This window comes from Bidens hawaiensis, unplaced genomic scaffold (genome assembly GCF_021521415.1).
Source record: "Bidens hawaiensis isolate Kalapana, Puna unplaced genomic scaffold, B.hawaiensis_p1.1 tig00076482_1, whole genome shotgun sequence".
Lineage (NCBI taxonomy): Eukaryota > Viridiplantae > Streptophyta > Magnoliopsida > Asterales > Asteraceae > Bidens > Bidens hawaiensis.
This window is the reverse complement of record NW_027503191.1, coordinates 4,316-23,398: the sequence shown is the minus strand read 5'-3', so window position 1 is coordinate 23,398 and position 19,083 is coordinate 4,316. Positions and strand designations below refer to the sequence as shown.

The 19,083-nt window shown below is 35.0% G+C and overlaps 2 protein-coding genes and 1 non-coding gene across 3 annotated transcripts; 1 reads left to right on the top strand and 2 right to left on the bottom strand.

The window, feature by feature from the left end:
* Positions 1–3,638: 3,638 nt before the first annotated feature.
* On the top strand, positions 3,639–10,684 carry LOC143606671 (thiamine pyrophosphokinase 1-like). The gene is made up of 6 exons (XM_077082360.1): positions 3,639–3,791; positions 4,883–4,982; positions 9,345–9,417; positions 9,521–9,622; positions 9,983–10,232; positions 10,523–10,684. Exons 1-6 carry the CDS (start codon positions 3,647–3,649, stop codon positions 10,642–10,644), a joined length of 792 nt encoding a protein of 263 aa, XP_076938475.1. The 5' UTR covers positions 3,639–3,646; the 3' UTR covers positions 10,645–10,684.
* A 217-nt stretch (positions 10,685–10,901) lies between these two features.
* TRNAV-AAC (transfer RNA valine (anticodon AAC)) lies at positions 10,902–10,975 on the bottom strand. Its single transcript has one exon. It is a non-coding gene; the product is annotated as a tRNA-Val (tRNA).
* Positions 10,976–12,369: 1,394 nt separating this feature from the next.
* Positions 12,370–16,757, bottom strand: LOC143606670 (uncharacterized protein OsI_027940-like). Its single transcript, XM_077082359.1, has 6 exons — positions 16,608–16,757; positions 15,031–15,211; positions 14,778–14,931; positions 13,905–13,942; positions 12,731–12,875; positions 12,370–12,627 (listed from the first exon to the last, which is right to left on the bottom strand). The coding sequence occupies exons 1-6, from the start codon at positions 16,610–16,612 to the stop codon at positions 12,527–12,529; spliced, it is 624 nt and encodes a 207-aa protein (XP_076938474.1). The 5' UTR covers positions 16,613–16,757; the 3' UTR covers positions 12,370–12,526.
* Between the last annotated feature and the right edge of the window lie 2,326 nt (positions 16,758–19,083).

Genomic DNA, 19,083 nt, shown 5'->3' with positions numbered 1-19,083 from the left:
ACATAATATAGTTAGAATCATGATGAACATAAGAGAGACAAGCGGATCATAACGAATGTCTGAACGGAATATGTATACGACTTACGAATGGCAAATGCAATTGATATGAAACAATTATATAAAATCGAGGTTATAAACAAAAATTAACAGATCCAATAAAATGTCGGATGAATAGCATCAAGATGTTGATACAAATACAATTACATAAATAACTCATAGTATTCAGAATTACACACGCTTCCCATAAATATTCAGAATTACATATATGGCTAAAAATATTAATATAACTTGAAATGTTCCGAGATATATGGTGTGTAAATGTTAAAAGATATATGTGACTTAGAAATGTTTAAAGAATATAAAATGTCTCAAAGTTATTCTAAAATATATAGAGTTAAGCAGTCGTTTGAAGGCTAAGATGTCAAATTATAGTCTCTTGCTTTTCAAACAACCCTTTAAAAGGCAAAATGTTAAATTATGGCACCCTTACTTTTCAAACGGCCGTATGAGTTTGAAAAGAGGGTACGAGTTTGAGGGTAATGTAGGAATAACAAAACCCATAATTAGAAACAGATGAACGAAAAATAAAAAATGTTAAAAAAAAGAGCTGAAACCATTTAATTTTCAAATTTTAATCACCACCTGAAGGTACAACCACTCAAAGCATATAAGTCAGTTCCACTAAATGGGGCCTATCTAGACACATATTGTCTCTCTTTTAGTATTGTTTTCAACAATCAAAACCATACATATATCGACATTAACATTCACATTGACTTACTTTTTCGTGTTTAGGTCATCCACTCTCTAATTTGAGAGTTCCGTTGTCTCACTCTGGCCACTTGGCAGTTGTCGTCACAAGATCAAAACTCTCTGACTTAACAAACAATGAGACGAAAATCCGGTGGACTCGAGATCCGAACTAACATTCTCGAAAGGCCAGATAACTCAAATCTTTTATTGCCAATATTCATCCAAAGTGACATAACTGTGGATCAAACTCATGTCTCCACTGAATAACTCAGGCCTTCCTAGCTCCTAACATTGGGCTACAAATGGGTATACAAATATCGACATTTACAATATTTAAAAAAAATATGGAGTAAATGAAATACAACAAATATCATTACAAACATGAAACACCCCTTTCACTGTAGTGGTACACAAAAGAGGACACTCTAAGTTTGACTTTGTGCAATTCACATGTTTGTGACATTGTACTAAAATTAATTTTCTTTTATTTATATAATTTATCTTATACGGTCAAGAAAATGCTTTAGTGGTAACTGAAGTTTCACTGCTCAGTTTGCATTTGAGCAATGGAAGCCCGTACTACTCAGCTGGATTGAGTAATTCGAGTTTTCAGTGCTAAGTTGTGTCTTAGCAGTTCCCCTGCTGTTATTTGTGTTGAAACATAAAACGATTCCAGTTTAAAAGACCCAAAATGTTAAATATGTGAATAGAGCGACCATATAGATTAATAAAGGTTTTAAATGTTGTGACTACATCTACAAGTTTTAATTTAACTCATAGATATATGTTGAAGATAGCAAAACCTATTTCTTTAGCTTTTCTATACCAAGTATAGTGGGGCGCCATGGAGAGGAGAAAAAACCCATAGCGTGGAACACCGTCCCGGGGCGCGCATTGAATGCCTTTGGAGGGCAATGTGTCTTGGGTGTTTGGGCGTTTGTGGAAAGCGCGGATGGGGGTTTGACTTTGGTCAACCAAACTTCCAGCCAATGATCAAGAAGGGTGGGCCCCCCTTTAGACACTAATAAACTTCCTGTCGCATTTACACAACACATGGTAGCTTTCAAACATGTGATGCATTTAACTCGCAATGTCGCAATGCACGGGTAAAAATACTTATTTATGTAAAATGCTAGCTCGCATTATTTTACATGAACCAATAAATCAGCGTAAAAAAATCTTAAAATTTTTAATAGATAGAAAGAATGCCCCCACACACAAATAACACAATGCTCTTCACATGTTACAGAAAAACAGATTGATACCTAATATATGTTACCTTCCAAATGCCCACCTGCTTTAAATAATGAGTTTTACAGCTTTTACTTTCTCTAATTTAATTTCAAATAATTCACTCCATTGCCTCCTGTTTGATTTCTAGCCACATGAAAAAAGTGAAAATACTATCATTTAATTTGACTTATGTTCCATTATTTTTCCTCTTATAGAGTATTTATTTGTGAGTTATATTATTCTTTCTTCACAATGGACTTGTCTTCTAAAAGCCATTGATTTTAATTCTTCAAGTTGTATGTATAGATTCATTTTGGGAGTGCTTTAGGTATGCATTATTAATATGTAGTTTTATGCTTTTGTTGAGTTCCATATTAAATATTTAAGATATGCTTATGTGGTTAATTTATGTGATGCATAGGTTCATTCAGAGTTGTTTTATATCTAGTGTTACTATTGTTAAAGAAGAAGAGGTAATGCTCCTATTTTTTCTCATGGTATTTGCAATCAACAATGGTTCTATGTTATTGTACTACAATACGTTGTTTTCTTAACCTGACCTATTTTCACCAGACCTATATTTGACATATATTTTGTCTCCTTTGACGAAAATTCCTAGATTCGTCACTGCTACGGTGGCTATTAGCTAATTTTACAAGTAATTAGCGATGAAATTTACGTTAAAGAGAATCTTGATCCTCACTATTTCGTTTTAATTAGGATTTTCCTTAATTTATTTGAGAAACTTGATTTTTATTCATTTAGTTTTGACTATACATGGGGCTTGATGAATGATGTAGAAACCTGAGTAATGTGGCAAAATTCGAGATTTTAAAAAGATTATGGTGCTATGCTGTTATAGTACGGATTTATATGTCGTGCTCGCATGCTTGCGAGTTAAACCTAGCAATAACCCGAAAATTTACAAGAACCCGAAAGTTTCACACATACACACAAGAACCATAACACAACACGTGTTCTAGTGGTTGACAAAAAAAGTGAAAAACTGACATGAAGCTTTTAAACCTTTTTTACGTATTAACTAAAACACGAGGTTCTAAATTTATATTATTTAAATTTTTTTAAACAATTAAATATGTACTATGCTAACTTATTTTAAAAACATTAAAGTTAACATAGGACACATTATAAGAAAATCGAAAAAAAAGAAAAGAAAAGAAAACGGGTTTAAAAGCTCAATCCGTGTATCCATTTAGTTTGCTCGTCCACGTCCAGTTTAACTAAACGTGCTCTTCAGAAACTTAACCTAAACTTGCAACTTTCAAGTTTTCGCTGGAAAAAAGTGACTCGGTAACCGATCCATTTAAAATTCGGGTTGGCCATGCTAGTTCGGGTTTTGACCCATTTAAGGTCCAGATTGGTCGGGTTCAGGTTCGGGTAAAAATGACAGCTGTACAGTATACTGTTTCATGACCTCAGAATTCATTTATTTTCGTACAAGTTTTAAAATAATAATATATTTTTTTCAGTTAGTTATTCATGAGTTGGTTTTGGATGTAAATGTATAGCCAACTACCAACCCAACGATCAACAAAAAATCTTGGGAACACAAATACATATTTAAATTCTGTTGTCAATAAACAAACAATTCATTCACATCTTATCTTCTTCTTTATGTGATTCAGTGAATTCGAAATCAATGGCAGATATGATTCCTATGACGCATTGTTCAACTTTTTTATTGCCGCGGCCGAAGATAACCGATAGCTCTATTAGGACAACGCACGCGCTTATTGTTCTCAATCAACCTCTTCCTCGGTTTACACCGTTACTCTGGGAGCACGGTGAGTTTAACTAAGAAGCAATTCCGGATCACGTCTTGATCAGTGTAAATGTTCTCCGATGATGAAGATGAAATCAACCACACCTCGTCCTCCACTCTGTCTCCTTGAAGACATTACATACTAATACTGATACGTAGAAGTATTACATTACAGTATGTAATGTCTTCAAGGAGACAAAGAAGAGGACGAGGTGTGGTTGATTTCTTCTTCATCATCGGATAACATTTACATTGATCTAGACGTGATCCGGATTTGCTTGTTCACTATAAGTTTCATTAGTTGTGTTGCTAATGGAATATATTATAGATATTTATTTTTTATCGTTGTTGTATAACAGCAAATCCGGATCATGTCTTTATCAGTGTAAATGCTCTCAGACAATGAAGAAGAAATCAACCACATCTCGTCCTCTTTGTCTCTCTTTGAAGACATTACATAATATCAATATATTATGTAATGTCTTCAAAGAGAGACAAAGAGGACGAGATGTGGTTGATTTCTTCTTCATCGGAGAAAATTTACACTGATCTAGACATGAAGTCGTATGTTGATAATGGAATATAAATATATAATATAGATATATTTTATTTATCATTGATGTTTTTGTTGTATAACAACACATCCGGATCACGTCTTGATCCGTGTAAATGCTCTCCGATGATGAAGAAGAAATAAACCACACCACACCACGCGGTATTAACATAATGTCTTCAAGGAGACAAAGAGGACGAGGTGTGGTTTTTTTATTCTTCATCATCGGAGAACATTTACACTGATCTAGACATGATCTGGATTTGCTTATTCACTATAAGTTCCAATAAGTTGTGCGTTGATAATGTAATATATTTTAGGAGGAAAGTTAACGTACAGACTAAAAAAACGTGTTAACTGTGCGAATCAAGCAGTGCAATTATATATACAATTAGTTTAATTATGTAATTACACTATACTATAATTATACTATAATGTATATATAATTAATAATTACACTACTTGATTTGCACAGTTAGCACGTTAATTTAATTTGTATCTGATTCAAACGCTATATTTTGATATTTTTTTTATCGTTGTTGCTTTTGTATATATAACAGCAAAGGTTCGTGTGTGTGCGGATGGCGGAGCGAATCGCGTATTCGATAACATGCCGGAGCTGTTACCTCATGAACAAGATGTCTCAATTATTCGTGAAAGGTTATTACTGAATGCATGCTAAGTGTTTGATATAATGTCTCACAAAGTGTTAAAACTATGAAGTTGTTTAATTTTGGTTTTTGCAAAAAGGTGAAACAGTAATGAGCAATCACTATCAGTCACTTTCACCTTTTAAACTTGCCTACATGTTTTTCTATATGAAGTAATAATTATATGGCTTTTATTGATTCATGTATATTTTTGGAATGTAATTTTTCCTAGTTTATTTTGGAGGCGTAAATGAGACGAGACGAGTCGAGTTTAGCTGATTTAGAGCCAGCTTAAGCTTAAGCTCCACTCGTTTAGTCGTTTATGGTTCTATATTCAAATATTGAACTCGGCATGTTTTGACTTTTTAGCTCTATATCTGAAGTTAGAATTTTGGTTCATGTGTGAAATCTTGGTTCGGGCTCAGTTCTTTTTATTTATATTAGTTTTTAATCATTTTATTTCCTTAATATGTAATTATTCTCTCAAATATTTTTAACATAATATCTATTTTTTGTTATTTTATAATATTTATTATGTAATATATTTTTTGAGTAAAAATAAAAGGGATTTATATAACATCAAAAATTATTATAAATAAATACATAAACACTAGGCTTGTTAAGGTTATTTAAGGTCGATACTATTAACACATAACCCGGTCTAAGGGTTATGTGGGTTTTCCCTCCATTTACTTCTATACACATTTATCACATGTTGTATTTGTTTTTGTATTTCAAATAATTAGAATAGGTCTCAGTTAGTTGTTATGTGATCCACTATTCCTGGATCTTCTCTTGTATAAGTACACGTTCAATTATTCAATGATAATCATCTTTGGTTGATAAAACTTATATGGTATCAGCCATATCAACTACTCTTTTCTTCCCCTGGCATCGCCAATATTTACCCATGGAAAACTCAAATTGAAGCACTTGTACAAGGGCTGGACCTCTTCAAATATATTGATGGTACCTATCCTGCACCACCACCATCGATTAATGCTACTGGTGTCTCTACTCCTCATGCTGATTATGCTGCCTGGTTTCGTCAAGACCGCCTTTTATTCGTTGGAAGTCTATCACCATCTATTGTCCCATTGATTACCAATGCACCCTCATCTCTTGAAGCCTGGAAAATACTTTCAAACACCTACGCCAATCCCTCTCGTGGTCACATAAAACAGCTCCAGCACCGTTTGAAACAACTTACTAAAGTCCATGACCAATCCATTACAGATTATATGCAGTCCGTAAAAACCATTGTTGATGAACTCGCCATTTTGGGCAAACAACTAGATACCAAAGACATCACTGATGCTATCTTAACAGGTTTGGATGCCACCTCCTACAAACCTGTTATTGATGCAAAGGACACACCCATCTCTTTCCATGAAAAACTCATCAATCATGAATTATCTCTACTCCAGCAAAACCCCCCTACTACTAGCCTTCATCGGCCTGTCACCGCCTTCCGCTTCTCTCATAAAGCCTGGAACAACCGTCAATCAGCAGCCTCTCCTCCTGGTCTATTACCCACTCCTCAACAGTCTACCACGTCAATTTTTGAACTTCGTTCTTCATCACCACCGTTTGCTTTCCACATGCATTCCAATAAGTCTACATTTTGGCATCACCGCCTTGGACATCCACATTCTCAAGTTTTAAAATATTTAGCTTCCATTGTTCCTAGTATTAAGTGTTTTAATGATAATTGTAACTCTTGTTGCATTAATAAAAGTCATAAGCTTCCCTTTCATGCTTCTTCTCTTAAATCTAGTTCACCTTTACAATTACTCTTTTCTGATGTCCGGTCCTCTCCTATTACTTCTTTTGATGGTTTTAAATACTACATAATTTTTGTAGACCATTTCACTAAATACATATGGATTTATCCCTTAAAACATAAATCCGATTCTCTCACAATTTTCACTAGATTCCAACGTCTTGTTGAAAATTATTTTCAAACCAAAATTAAACAATTATTCTCTGATAATGGTGGTGAATACGTTAAACTTGTCTCTCATCTAGCCTCTTGTGGCATAACACATCTCACATCTCCACCTCACACACCCGAACACAATGATTATGCCGAACGTCGTCATCGACATATCGTTGAAATTGGCCTCAGTCTCCTCTCTCATGCACACATGCCTTTAAAATTTTGGCCTTTTGCCTTCACAACTGCCACCTACCTAATTAACCGCCTTCCTACTACCACCCTTCAAAATGACTCCATACTTTCGTCTTTTTAATACATCTCCTAATTATGAAAAGTTGAGGAGCTTTGGTTGCCTAGCATATCCTTGGCTCCGTCCTTACTCTAAACATAAACTTGACTCCCGGTCCAAGCCTTGCATCTTTATAAGTTATTCTTCCCCCCCAAAGTGCTTACCATCTGTTAGATCCACTCACTAACAAAATATTCATTTTGTTGAAACAATATTACCTTATACCTACCTAACTAGTACTATTACACCACCACCACCACCACCTCCCCTAGCCGATACATGGCTTCACCTTAACTTAATTCCCTTACCTCAACCTGTCACCCAAACACAGCCTACCACATCTCCCACTTCAAACAATTCAGCCCTACCTCACTTAATACCACTTCCACTTCTTCATCTACAGAAAACAATCATTCCTCACCTAAACAATCTAGACAACCCAAAGTACCATAATAATGATTTTGTTCTTTATCATGCAATCCCTCAACCGACCACCATCACACAACCTCAATGGCGCAATGCCATGCAAGACGAATATGACGCCCTTCTTCGCAATCAAACTTGGTCACTTGTACCAGCCGACACAGCTCCTAAGCTTGTTGGATGTCGCTGGGTCTACAGAACCAAATTCAAACCTGACGGGTCGGTTGATCGCCTAAAAGCAAGACTTGTTGCCAAAGGTTTTCATCAACGTCCGGGTCTTGATTACGTTGAAACTTTCAGTCCCGTGCTTGGTATGATGAACTAAAATCATACCTATAGTCGGCTAAATTCAAACCAACAATATCCGATCCTTCTCTCTTTGTTCTTCGATCTCCATCTTCTCCCATTTATGTCCTTGTTTACGTTGATGATATCATTATTACCTGACCAAACTCTTCTCTCATTTCATCTTAATGGATTATTCCTTTCCCAAAGTAAATACTCACCAAGGCAAACATGAGTGATTGCAAACCGACTTCCACTCCTATGACCACTTCGATTCATCTCACCCCAGATGATGGCTCCCCATTACATAATCATCGCTTATTTGTAGGAGCCTTGCAGTACTTATCGTTAACTCGTCCCGATGTAGCTTTTGCTGTGAATAAACTTTCACAATTCATGCACCGACCCACTGACATTCATTGGTCTACCCTCAAGAGATTACTAAGGTATTTACATGGTACACTTCATCACGGTATACTCATACGACACAACTCACCATTACATCTACATGCGTTTACTGATGCTGATTGGGCTGGCGATAAACAGACATATCGAAGTACCACGGGTTATATTGTCTACCTCGGTTCCAATCCGATAGCTTGGAGTTCAAAACGCCAACCGACCTTGGCTCGATCTTCTACCGAAGCTGAATTCCGAGCTGTGGCGTCCACCACAACCGAAGTTCAATGGATAATGTCCTTACTGTCTGAACTTGGTTACACATCAAAGGTAACACCCACTATATATTGTGATAATTTAAGTGCTACCCATTACTCGGCAAACCCGGGTTTTCACTCCATAATGAAACATCTTGCTCTTGACTTCTATTTCGTCCGTGAAAAGGTTCAAGATAAATCCATCCGTGTCACTCACATTAAGGGTGACGACCAACTAGCAGATGCCTTAACCAAGCCGCTGCTCAAACAACGATATCACATGCTACTATCCAAGATTGGTCTCATCCCAAGATCGTCCATCTTGCGGGGGCGTATTAACACATAACCCGGTCTAAGGGTTATGTGGGTTTTCCCTCCATTTACTTGTATACACATTTATCACATGTTTTTGTATTTCAAATAATTAGAATAGGTCTCTGTTAGTTGTTATATGATCCACTATTCCTGGATCTTCTCTTGTATAAGTACACGTTCAATTATTCAATGATAATCATCTTTGGTTGATAAAACTTATAGATACATCGGGCTCGAGTTCATTTATTAAACGAGCTTCAACTCAGGCTATTGTTCAGGCTTGACCTCGTTTAAGCTCGAGTTGATAGCTTTAGCAAGTCAGCCACTAGTAGCTTTAAGCAGCTTGGCTCATTTACACCTCTACATAGTGCTTGTAATGACATTAGAGATTTTTATGTTAATAAAAAGGAAATAATTGTTGAATTTTAATTTGAACACACACATATATATATATATATGCTATAGGTATAAGCCAGATGTAATTAAAGGAGACATGGATTCAATCAGACCAGATGTTCTAAATTTCTACAAAAATTTTGTAAGCTGCCAATAATAATATTTGTATAAAGTTATAAATATTATAGCAACTTTGAATAAAAAAATATATATATTTACTAAGATAAAGTAAACAAGTTATGCAGGGAACAAAGATTGTGGATAATTCTGATGATCAAGACACAACAGATTTGCATAAATGCATAGCATATGTACTCGATATCATGTCCGATGACGAAAAAGCAAATGTAAGTCAAATTTATTACTCCCTTCGTCCCATTAAAAGTGTCATTGTTTGAAAAACACAAAGTTTTAGGTAGATTGAATGGTTACTTTTTTTGCTTACCAAATGACAATAATGCCCTTGGAAATTGGGGCCATCAATATTGTTTATTAATACTAGTTGTGTGTGTTTAAGGGTAAAATTGGAAATTGGCTAATAAATTTTGAAAGTGAGACATTTGTAATGGGACAAATAAAAATAGAAATATTGACACTTTTAATGGGACGGAGGGAGTATATAGTAATAATTTATCAGATTGGATACTTGTTAGTTTACAAAGTTGTGATATTAATATTAATATATATGTTTTGTTGTGTTAATGCAGCTTTGCATACTTGTTGCTGGAGCACTTGGTGGTCGGTTTGATCACGAAATGGGAAATATTAACACGTTGTGTTGGTTTTCAACAACACGGATCGTGCTTTTGTCGGATGATTGTCTTATACAACTTCTTCCTAGTACCCGATATCATGAGATTAATGTGTTGTCTTCGGTTGAGGGCCCACATTGTGGTCTTATTCCCATTGGTACACCTTGCGGAAGCTCTACAACTACCGGGCTGCAATGGGATCTCGGTAAGTGCTTGCTGTGCATCACAAATTATTAGTATGTGAAATAATGGGTGGGTCTGGCGGGTTCGGTAAGGGGTTAAAATGGTAATTAGTTTGAAATTAGTATAAAATATTTCACAAATTATTACTTCTAAATTTTGGTATAAAATATTTCAATTTAATGTTATTTTGAAATTAGTTTCATATATCCATTCAAGTATTTGTAAGGGCAAAATGGTAATTTTGACCATGCAAAGGAAATGTATATTTCATAGGATTTTCAAACATGACATTAACAATTTTCATGTTTGCAGATAATACGGAAATGAGATTCGGCGGTTTAGTAAGTACTTCAAACCTTGTTAAAGGTGAAACGGTAACCGTTAAATCTGATTCTGATCTATTGTGGACAATATCTCTTAAGAAGCAGACATGAAGTTGTATAAGTGAAGCTCCTTAATTCTCGCTGTCCATCGAGTTTTTTGTTTGACGTAATTTGTAATTGTGTATGAGTCTTTGAAGACTTAAAATTCGCTACGGATAGTTTTTGTTACTACTGTTATTATTATTTACTTACTTTTGGTTCTTTTCATTTTTGTTATGTTAATGTTGAAATATGTGTCAAATTAAAATGTTATCTGGTGGTGTTTTCCAACATTAAAAATCTAGTAAACTGTTAAAAAAAATATATAATGGCTTCGCCCGGGTTCGAACCGGAGACCTTCAGTGTGTTAGACTGACGTGATAACCAACTACACCACGAAACCATTTGTGATTGATTCATACATTATATAAACTTATACAATGAATCGGGCAATAAATAGGTTGAATCAATCGTTTATCGAGCGACAGATTTATGAACTCGGTTAGAAAACGTTGAAGTGTTCATTAAAAACCTTGGTTAATCAAACTCCAAACACAATACTAGGGGTGTGCAAAAACCAGATTAACCGATTCATAAACAAATTAACTGAAGAAACCGAACCGTAACAAAATTAATGGGGTCAATTTAATGATTTTTCATAACCAATAATAGTGGGTCGGTTATAGTTAACAACGTTTCCATACCCACCTAAACCTATTTTGTTATTATTTATTATAGATTATATGTATTCACTTAAAATGCTATGTAGTATAAACAATATAGTAGATACTGATATATGAAAATGTGTTATAACAATTTATTACATGATTAAAGAAAAGGTTATGCCCAAATCATATGCCATGTTATATTGCTTTGAGTTATTTTTGGTTAGGTCCAAATACACGATTAATCGACCCGCTATATAACCTTTAAAATTAATTAACTAAAACGGCGTAACTGACCGTTACCAGTTATTCATTAACCGACATCTCAGTTATGTTATGGTTATGGTTTTAGACCAAAACCAACCCATACAGAGTGAAGTAGGTCTCACTTGTCAAACACATGAGACGCGCCAAACATGAACCGACTATATTCGCTTAGAATACAGTAAGGTCCATTCCCATGTCCTACAAAAATACCAAAAGTTCGGGTCTGGGTGTGCAATATTGCCTAAAAAGTGCTCATATCGGTCATATCGGTTCCAATTAGGGATGAGCTCGATGCCGGACCAGCACCACTACCGAAGATACTGATCCCGAAAATCACAAATTCTTGGTACCGATACCGGAATTTTCGGTTCGGTACCGATACGGTAACCGGACGATACCAGTATTGAAAGTAAAAATTCAGGAAATACCGGTACCGGGACGATACGGCATACTGATCCCGAAACTCAACTTTGGTACCGATTCGGTTACCGACGGTAACAGATCGGTATTGTTTTAGGTACAGGTACCAAACTACCAATTGGTACCAGTACCGAATTTGCTTATCCCTAGTTCCAATACTAGCACCTGAGAGACCCGTCTATGACCCAAACCGAGTATTAACAATAAGGTTTGTTCCTAGGTCTGATTACCCGTTTGATGGAAACTCAAGTTGTAAATGAACTTAACAAACAGGAGTATGTAAATGTATATGTTCACATATATAACCAAATAAGCACACATAAAAGAAACAAACATTCCACGTCACGTCACGTTCGTGTTCAACTATTTAACAAAACATCAAGCGAACGGGCACAAAAGATCTATGAAAACAATGGCGTCGAATAATGCAATAAAACTTCTATGAGAATTACAGCACTCAAACGTCGATATTGAAAATGGACAGTTTCACTCTTAACAAGTAGAAACAAAGCAAACCATAAGTTTCATTCAGTCAACATCCAAAGTCAAATAATCCAAACTCAAATAAAAAACCCTACCACCATTCATGTTGACTAAACAATCTATGTGCTGGTAGCCTCAGCTGCTGCTGAGGCGGTTTCTGCGCCTTCGCTTTTCTCTTCTCCCTCTTTGCCAGTTGCACCCTTCGACTCTGCTTCTTCACCTACATCATATTGGTTTAAATTAATAATAATAATAATAATAATAATAATAATAATATGTCACAAGTTAACATGATTAAAGTTTATAAACTTATAATAAGTTACCTTCATCGGAATCTTCATCATCACCGCCCATAAAGTCACCCATGTCTGGCATGCCGCTCATACCGCCCATTCCAGGCATACCCATGCCGCCCATACCGGGCATCCCCATGCCACCCATGCCGCCCATGCCCATGTCACCAAATTTCTGTGCAAAAATAAAGAAATTATTTAAATACACTATATTTAAATTATTTAAATAAAATCTTATAAAACTAGTAGTTCAAAAATAAAACATTAAATTCTATAGGGTGGCAGTTAGACCTGCAATGCTATATGGAACAGATTGTTGGGCCATCAAGAAGGCACAAGTGCGGAAGATGGAGGTAGCAGAAATGAGAATGCTACGTTGGATGTGTGGGCACACAAGGCTAGACAGAATAAGAAACGTTGTGCTTCGCGAGAGATTAGGGGTGGCGAACATAGCAGACAAGATAAGAGAGTGGAGATTGAGATGGTTTGGACATGTAAAGAGAAGACAGACGACGAATCCTGTTAGATCCGTAGAAAACATTACTATAGAGGGGAGGAGGGGTAGAGGACGACCGAAATTGACTTGGGATGAGAGGATTAGGCATGATTTGATAGACCTAAACCTCTCCGAGGACATGGTTGAGGATAGGAATTCGTGGAGAAGTAGAATTAAAGTTAAGGATTTTTAGAGAGAATTGAATACCTTAGGGCTTAGACTTAACATATTTAGGTCACATACCATAATGGTATTTCCCTTACATATTTTATTATTATTATTATTAGCTTTTATATTGCGGTTAAACTGTGACCTTTTTATTAATATTATTATAATTAGTAGTAGTTTTTTATATAACTGTTAAACTTTGATTTCCTTTTTTTTTTTTTTGCTTCATACACATGTTCTTAGAGCCGAGGGTCTCTCTGGAAGCCACCTCTTTATTCCTTTGGATAGAGGTACGGTGTGCCTACATCCCACCCTCCCCAGACCCTACCTATAGCTCTGCTGTCGGTGGGATTTTACTGGGTATGATTGATTGATTGATTGATTGATTTAGGTTAAAAAATTAGGTAAAAAATATAAATATATATCAAGTTTATTTTATAGAAGAAACTACAATAGAAATGAATTTATGTGAATAAATATGAAAACTTATTAAATAATCAAGAAAAATGTTTATCAAATTTTAAGTTGGAAATTTCTTACAGAGAAATCCATTCCCCCCATGTCAAGATCTGCAGGGCCTGAAACACGAAAGCAAAAAATTAATTATATTAGCAAACATTCAAAGTTGGATTCAAAATAATATAACTTTAAAATTTTATTAGAAAAAAAACAATGCGCGCACATACACACATATAGGGGTGGGATGAAGTACAAATAAGTTTTAACTAGGGGTGTGTAAGAAATCGAATAAACCGAACCGAAACAAAAACCGACGTTTGGTTGTATGTTTTTGTAAAAACTGAACTTACGGTTCGGTATTGGTTTTGCATGTAATAGAAACCGAACCAAATTTCTAGATTTTATTTATTTTATTTCTTTAGATATGTAAATTATAAAAATTTCATAAATATGTAACTAAAATATTTTTGGCAAAATGTATAATAGTCAATTAGTTAATAATTAACAAAATCATTTATAACTAAATTCATTGTTTTCGGCCAACTTTTTTTTTGCGACTAAAATTTTCAAGCTCAAGTGACAAAATCCAAAAAAAACGAAACTAAACTGAAACTGAAAAAACGGTTTTTGGTTTGGTTTTAGCCCAAAACCGCACCACGCTCAACACTAGTTTTAACGTGCAAACTGTGTGAAGTGAAAAAAGAAAAAAACGTGTGGTAGCAAAATTGCAATTGCTCTGAATAGAGTAATTATGCCACAACAAAATACAAACCGCGTTATTTTCTCTTCACTTCGCATGTTAAGTTTCATTTGTATTTGATCCAAACACTATACATATACGTATATGTGTGTATACTAATATAAAAAACTGTCCATATTGGCCTCTTAACCAACTCGCACAGTCAGCAATGGTGAAACAAATCAATGATAAGTTAAAAAGATGTCATGGCATACCAGCTTCGTCATCCTCATCAGCCCATTTGTCCCAATCAACTTTCACGTAATGTGGGGTTTTAGCGTCTCCAGACAAAAGTTTATTCCACCATTTCGGCTCTGCTTTCTCCAAAATACAAAAAATACTCCTCTCGCCAATATTTATTTTGCTTTCCTACACATAACAAACAAACAAAAATATTCAACATTATATACACAAAGTAGCAAAATAACAGACAAACAAGAAGGGCGTAATGGTAAGATTACTGCTTACCTCTACGTTAACTTTGTCAAAAAGCTCGAGCTTAAGGTCATACTCATGCTGACCAGCTTTAGCAGAGAATGTAAAAACACCTTCAGGGGCAAGATTGACTTTTGCGTCTTTTGTATCGGCCAATACCACTGTGATAAACACTTTGTCCTCCCTCTGGGCCCACTTAACCTCGGGGTGGCGACTACAGAGTACGATAACAAAGATTATTTAAAATATCCAACCAACACGCTATCTATAACACAAATTTTCCAATCTAACCAGATTACAACTATTAATTCTGACATGAAACACCGACAAGAATAAAAAAAAGGTGAATGAAGATTATATTTTTTAAAAATAACCAAAATCAAACCTTGAAAAGGCCAAAACATACTTATAAAAAAATAGTGAAAATTAAACAAATCACACATGTCTAATTCATCCCTGAAAAAAACTCAAACGACCCACAACACAAATGCTAATAAGCCATTCAAGGTCAAAACTTTTTAAATATATAAGATGATACACAGCTAAAATTAATAGCTCATAATCAAAAGGAGTACTTTTCAGTAATGTTAATGATTAATTAGCAGTTTAAAAAAATCCCAAAACATAATTAAAAAAAATTAGATTATGTCTAATTAATCCCTCAAAATCTTAAAACAACCCTCCACACAAATGCTAAATGAACCAATCAAGCACTAACTTTTTAGAATAATAATAATAATAATATTAATATTAATAATAATAATAGTAGTACAATATATAGCCTATAACAAATTATCTAAAGAAACTAACTATCCGGGTTCAATTCCTTACTGCTTAAAAAATTTTGCATTAAAAAAAACAGAAAAACATAATTAAAAACATGAAAAATAAACAAGTCATACATGTCTAGTTCATCCCTCAAAATCTCAAACAACCCACAACACAAATGCTAAAAACCAATCAAGCTCAAAACTTTTTAGAACAATAATGCAAAATACAGCTATAACAAACAGTCAATACCGCTAATTTTAATTCTACATTAAAAAAATCCAAAAACATAATTAAAAAAAATAAATAAACAAGTCACTTATGTCTAATCCACCCCTCAAAATCTGAAACAACCCACAACACAAGTGCTAATAAACCAATCAAGCTCAAAACTTTTTAGAACAATAATACTATATACAGCTATATAACAAACATATAATACTGCTAAAATAAATCTACATCAAAAAAATCCTAAAACATAATTAAAAAAAAAACAAACAAGTCAGACATGTCTAATTCAACCCTCAAACGCTCAAACAACCCACAACACAAATGCTATAAAAAACAATCAAGCTCAAAACCTTTTAGAACAATATACTGCTACTAAAAATCTACACTAAAAAATCAAAAACATAATTAAAAAAAAACAAAAAAAAATTCAAACAAGTCATACATGTCTAATCCAACCCTCAAAATCTGAAACAACCCACAACACAAATGCTATAAAAACCAATAATACTATATACAGCTATATAACAAACAGATAATAATCAAAAGTGTGACAGAAGATCAAAGAATAATTAAACTGAAGGCTGCAAAATAATAATAATAAAGATTATTACCTCATGTTTGTTTGTGTAGGAAAGATGAAAGATGTAAAGTAAAGTAAAGAAAACCCTAGAAGAGAAGTGATCTGATAGATAGATACAGCAGCAGCAGCTGACTGACTACTTTGATCTTAAACCCTTCCAGATTTTTCTACTTCTTAATGGGCTTTTTTATTGGGCTTGGTTAAGATATTTAGGTTCATTATTTATTTATATTCTTTTTGGTGAATATAAATGGGTATAAAGTGGGTTATAATATTTAATAAAAAAATCTTTATAAACTAGTATTATGACCAGCGCTGAATCGGTTTATACCCGATTTCCTAACCGGTTATTAACCGGTCTAATGTTAACCGGTTACTAACTGATCCAACCGCCGTTAAGTAACCGGTTTATATTATTGATTTCAAAACCGGTTATAAACCGGTCAACCGAACCGGTTAGCCGATTTTTTTAATTATTATGTTATTAAAAATCGGGTTTTTTCCGGTTATTAATCGCTTAACCGGTCCAGTCTAAACAGTCAATAGTTACTACCCGGCCTGAAAAACCGGCCTAACCGGTTAATTCTCTCAAAAAATAAACCGGCTAACCGATTTGTTCATCACCAGAGGTGCGCAAATTGGGTATTTTTTAAGAATCGATTATGGTTCTGGTTTTGGTCAAGTCAAGTCAAGAACCAAGTGGAGATGGAGCTGGTTATGGGTAGAGGTGTACAAAAAAAACCGGTTTGGAACCGGTTTTAGACAAATCAAACCGAACCGGTTTGGGTTTTAAAACCGGTTTCACCCAAACCGGTTTCCAAACCAACCCAAACCAAACCGTAAGTTTCAGGACCGGTTCCCCTTAAAATCTATCAAATCGGTTTTAAAACCGAACCGGTTTGAGAAATCCGGGTTGAAACTGGTTAAACCCGTTTATAAACCGAACCGAAGCTGTGTGACCAGGCCGGCCTATCTTGCTTCTAAACCGGTTTATAAACCGAACCGGTTTGAGTTAAACCGGTTTTGACCAGTTGTTGACCAAAGCGGTTCGGTTTGGGCTTTAAACCGGTTTCTTACACCTCTAGTTCTGGCCTCTGGGTAGGTGTGGTTTTTTGACTGAGTAGTGATCGGTTTCTAGTTGATAATGGGTATGGTGGGCTTCTGTGTTGGGCTTTTGTATTGGGTTTGGTTACGATATTTATGTTAATTATTGCTATTGTCTTTGGTATTTATCAGAAAAACCTTTATAAACTAGTATTACACCCCGCGCTAGAGGTGAACGGATTGGGTTCTTTCAGGAATCAGTTTCGGATTTTTTATCGCAGTGGAGCTGGTTCAGTTTCGTTTTCTCTGGGGAATTGGAATCAGTTGATACCGACAGTTTCGGTAGGCCTTGAACCAACTTTAAATTTCATGCACCAACGAACTTCAGGAAACGGGGGGGGGGGGGGATCTATTTTAATACTTCATTCTCTTGCCGGGCTTAGGGACACCGGGTTTGTTGCTAGGCAGGCCGTGTTAAAGGCAGAAGCAGGAAAAATTGCTAAGCACGAGAAGGCGTGTGTGGAGAATCAACACGCCTTCATTCCTTTTGCTTTGATACATTTGGGTCTCTTGCTCCCGATACTGCTACGTTTCTAAAAAGAATTCAGCGGGTCGTGCATAGTAACTCTACGACGCCAAAAAAATTTGAATATTTTTTATTTTTATTTTATATTTTGATATTTAAATGTCAAATGTATAGGCTTGTCCAGGGACGAATGGACATAAAAGAGCACAAAATTTATCAAGGCATTTGAAGTCACTGTATGTATCGCTACTAGGTAGTCGTCTTAAACCCGTTAAACAATCCGGTTTCTCGAAGGACCTTATTAAATAGTAACCTTAATAAAAAAATCAAGTTAAAAAAAATACCATGCGACACCTAGATTAATGTAGTTGCCGCCTAGAAAAATCACCGACACTCTTGAAAAAACCAGGCGCCGCCTGAAACATTTTTGTTGGGCAGGTCAGAATACAAGGCGCCAACGAAAAACCTTCTTGACAAGTGTCGATAGATCATTGGGCTAGAAACAAAGGTGGTCCTGTTGGTTTTGAACGGGACATAATGAAACCGGTAGGATATGTATGGACATGTTTGAGATTACCATGGTCAAAAATGAACATTTTTGTCGTTTTTCCAAAAAATAATTATATATAATTTATTGTTATTTACATAATTGACCTTTTATATTCTCTTAATATTACATTAATACATAAGATAATCGGGTAACATGTTACGTTCTAACTAGCGAACTCGGTGCACCCTCTAGTTATGCATCAATAGGTTTTCAATTATGAATTACCATAGTTCTTAATTATTATGTTTGACCGATTCTTATCTATAAACAATAGAAAGAGAGTTTTGTCCACTAGTTTATGGTACACTTTGTTTCGAATAAATGTCAGGCCAATCATGATCCTAATTTTTTAACATATTTTTAAAAAACACAATGATAATGATCACG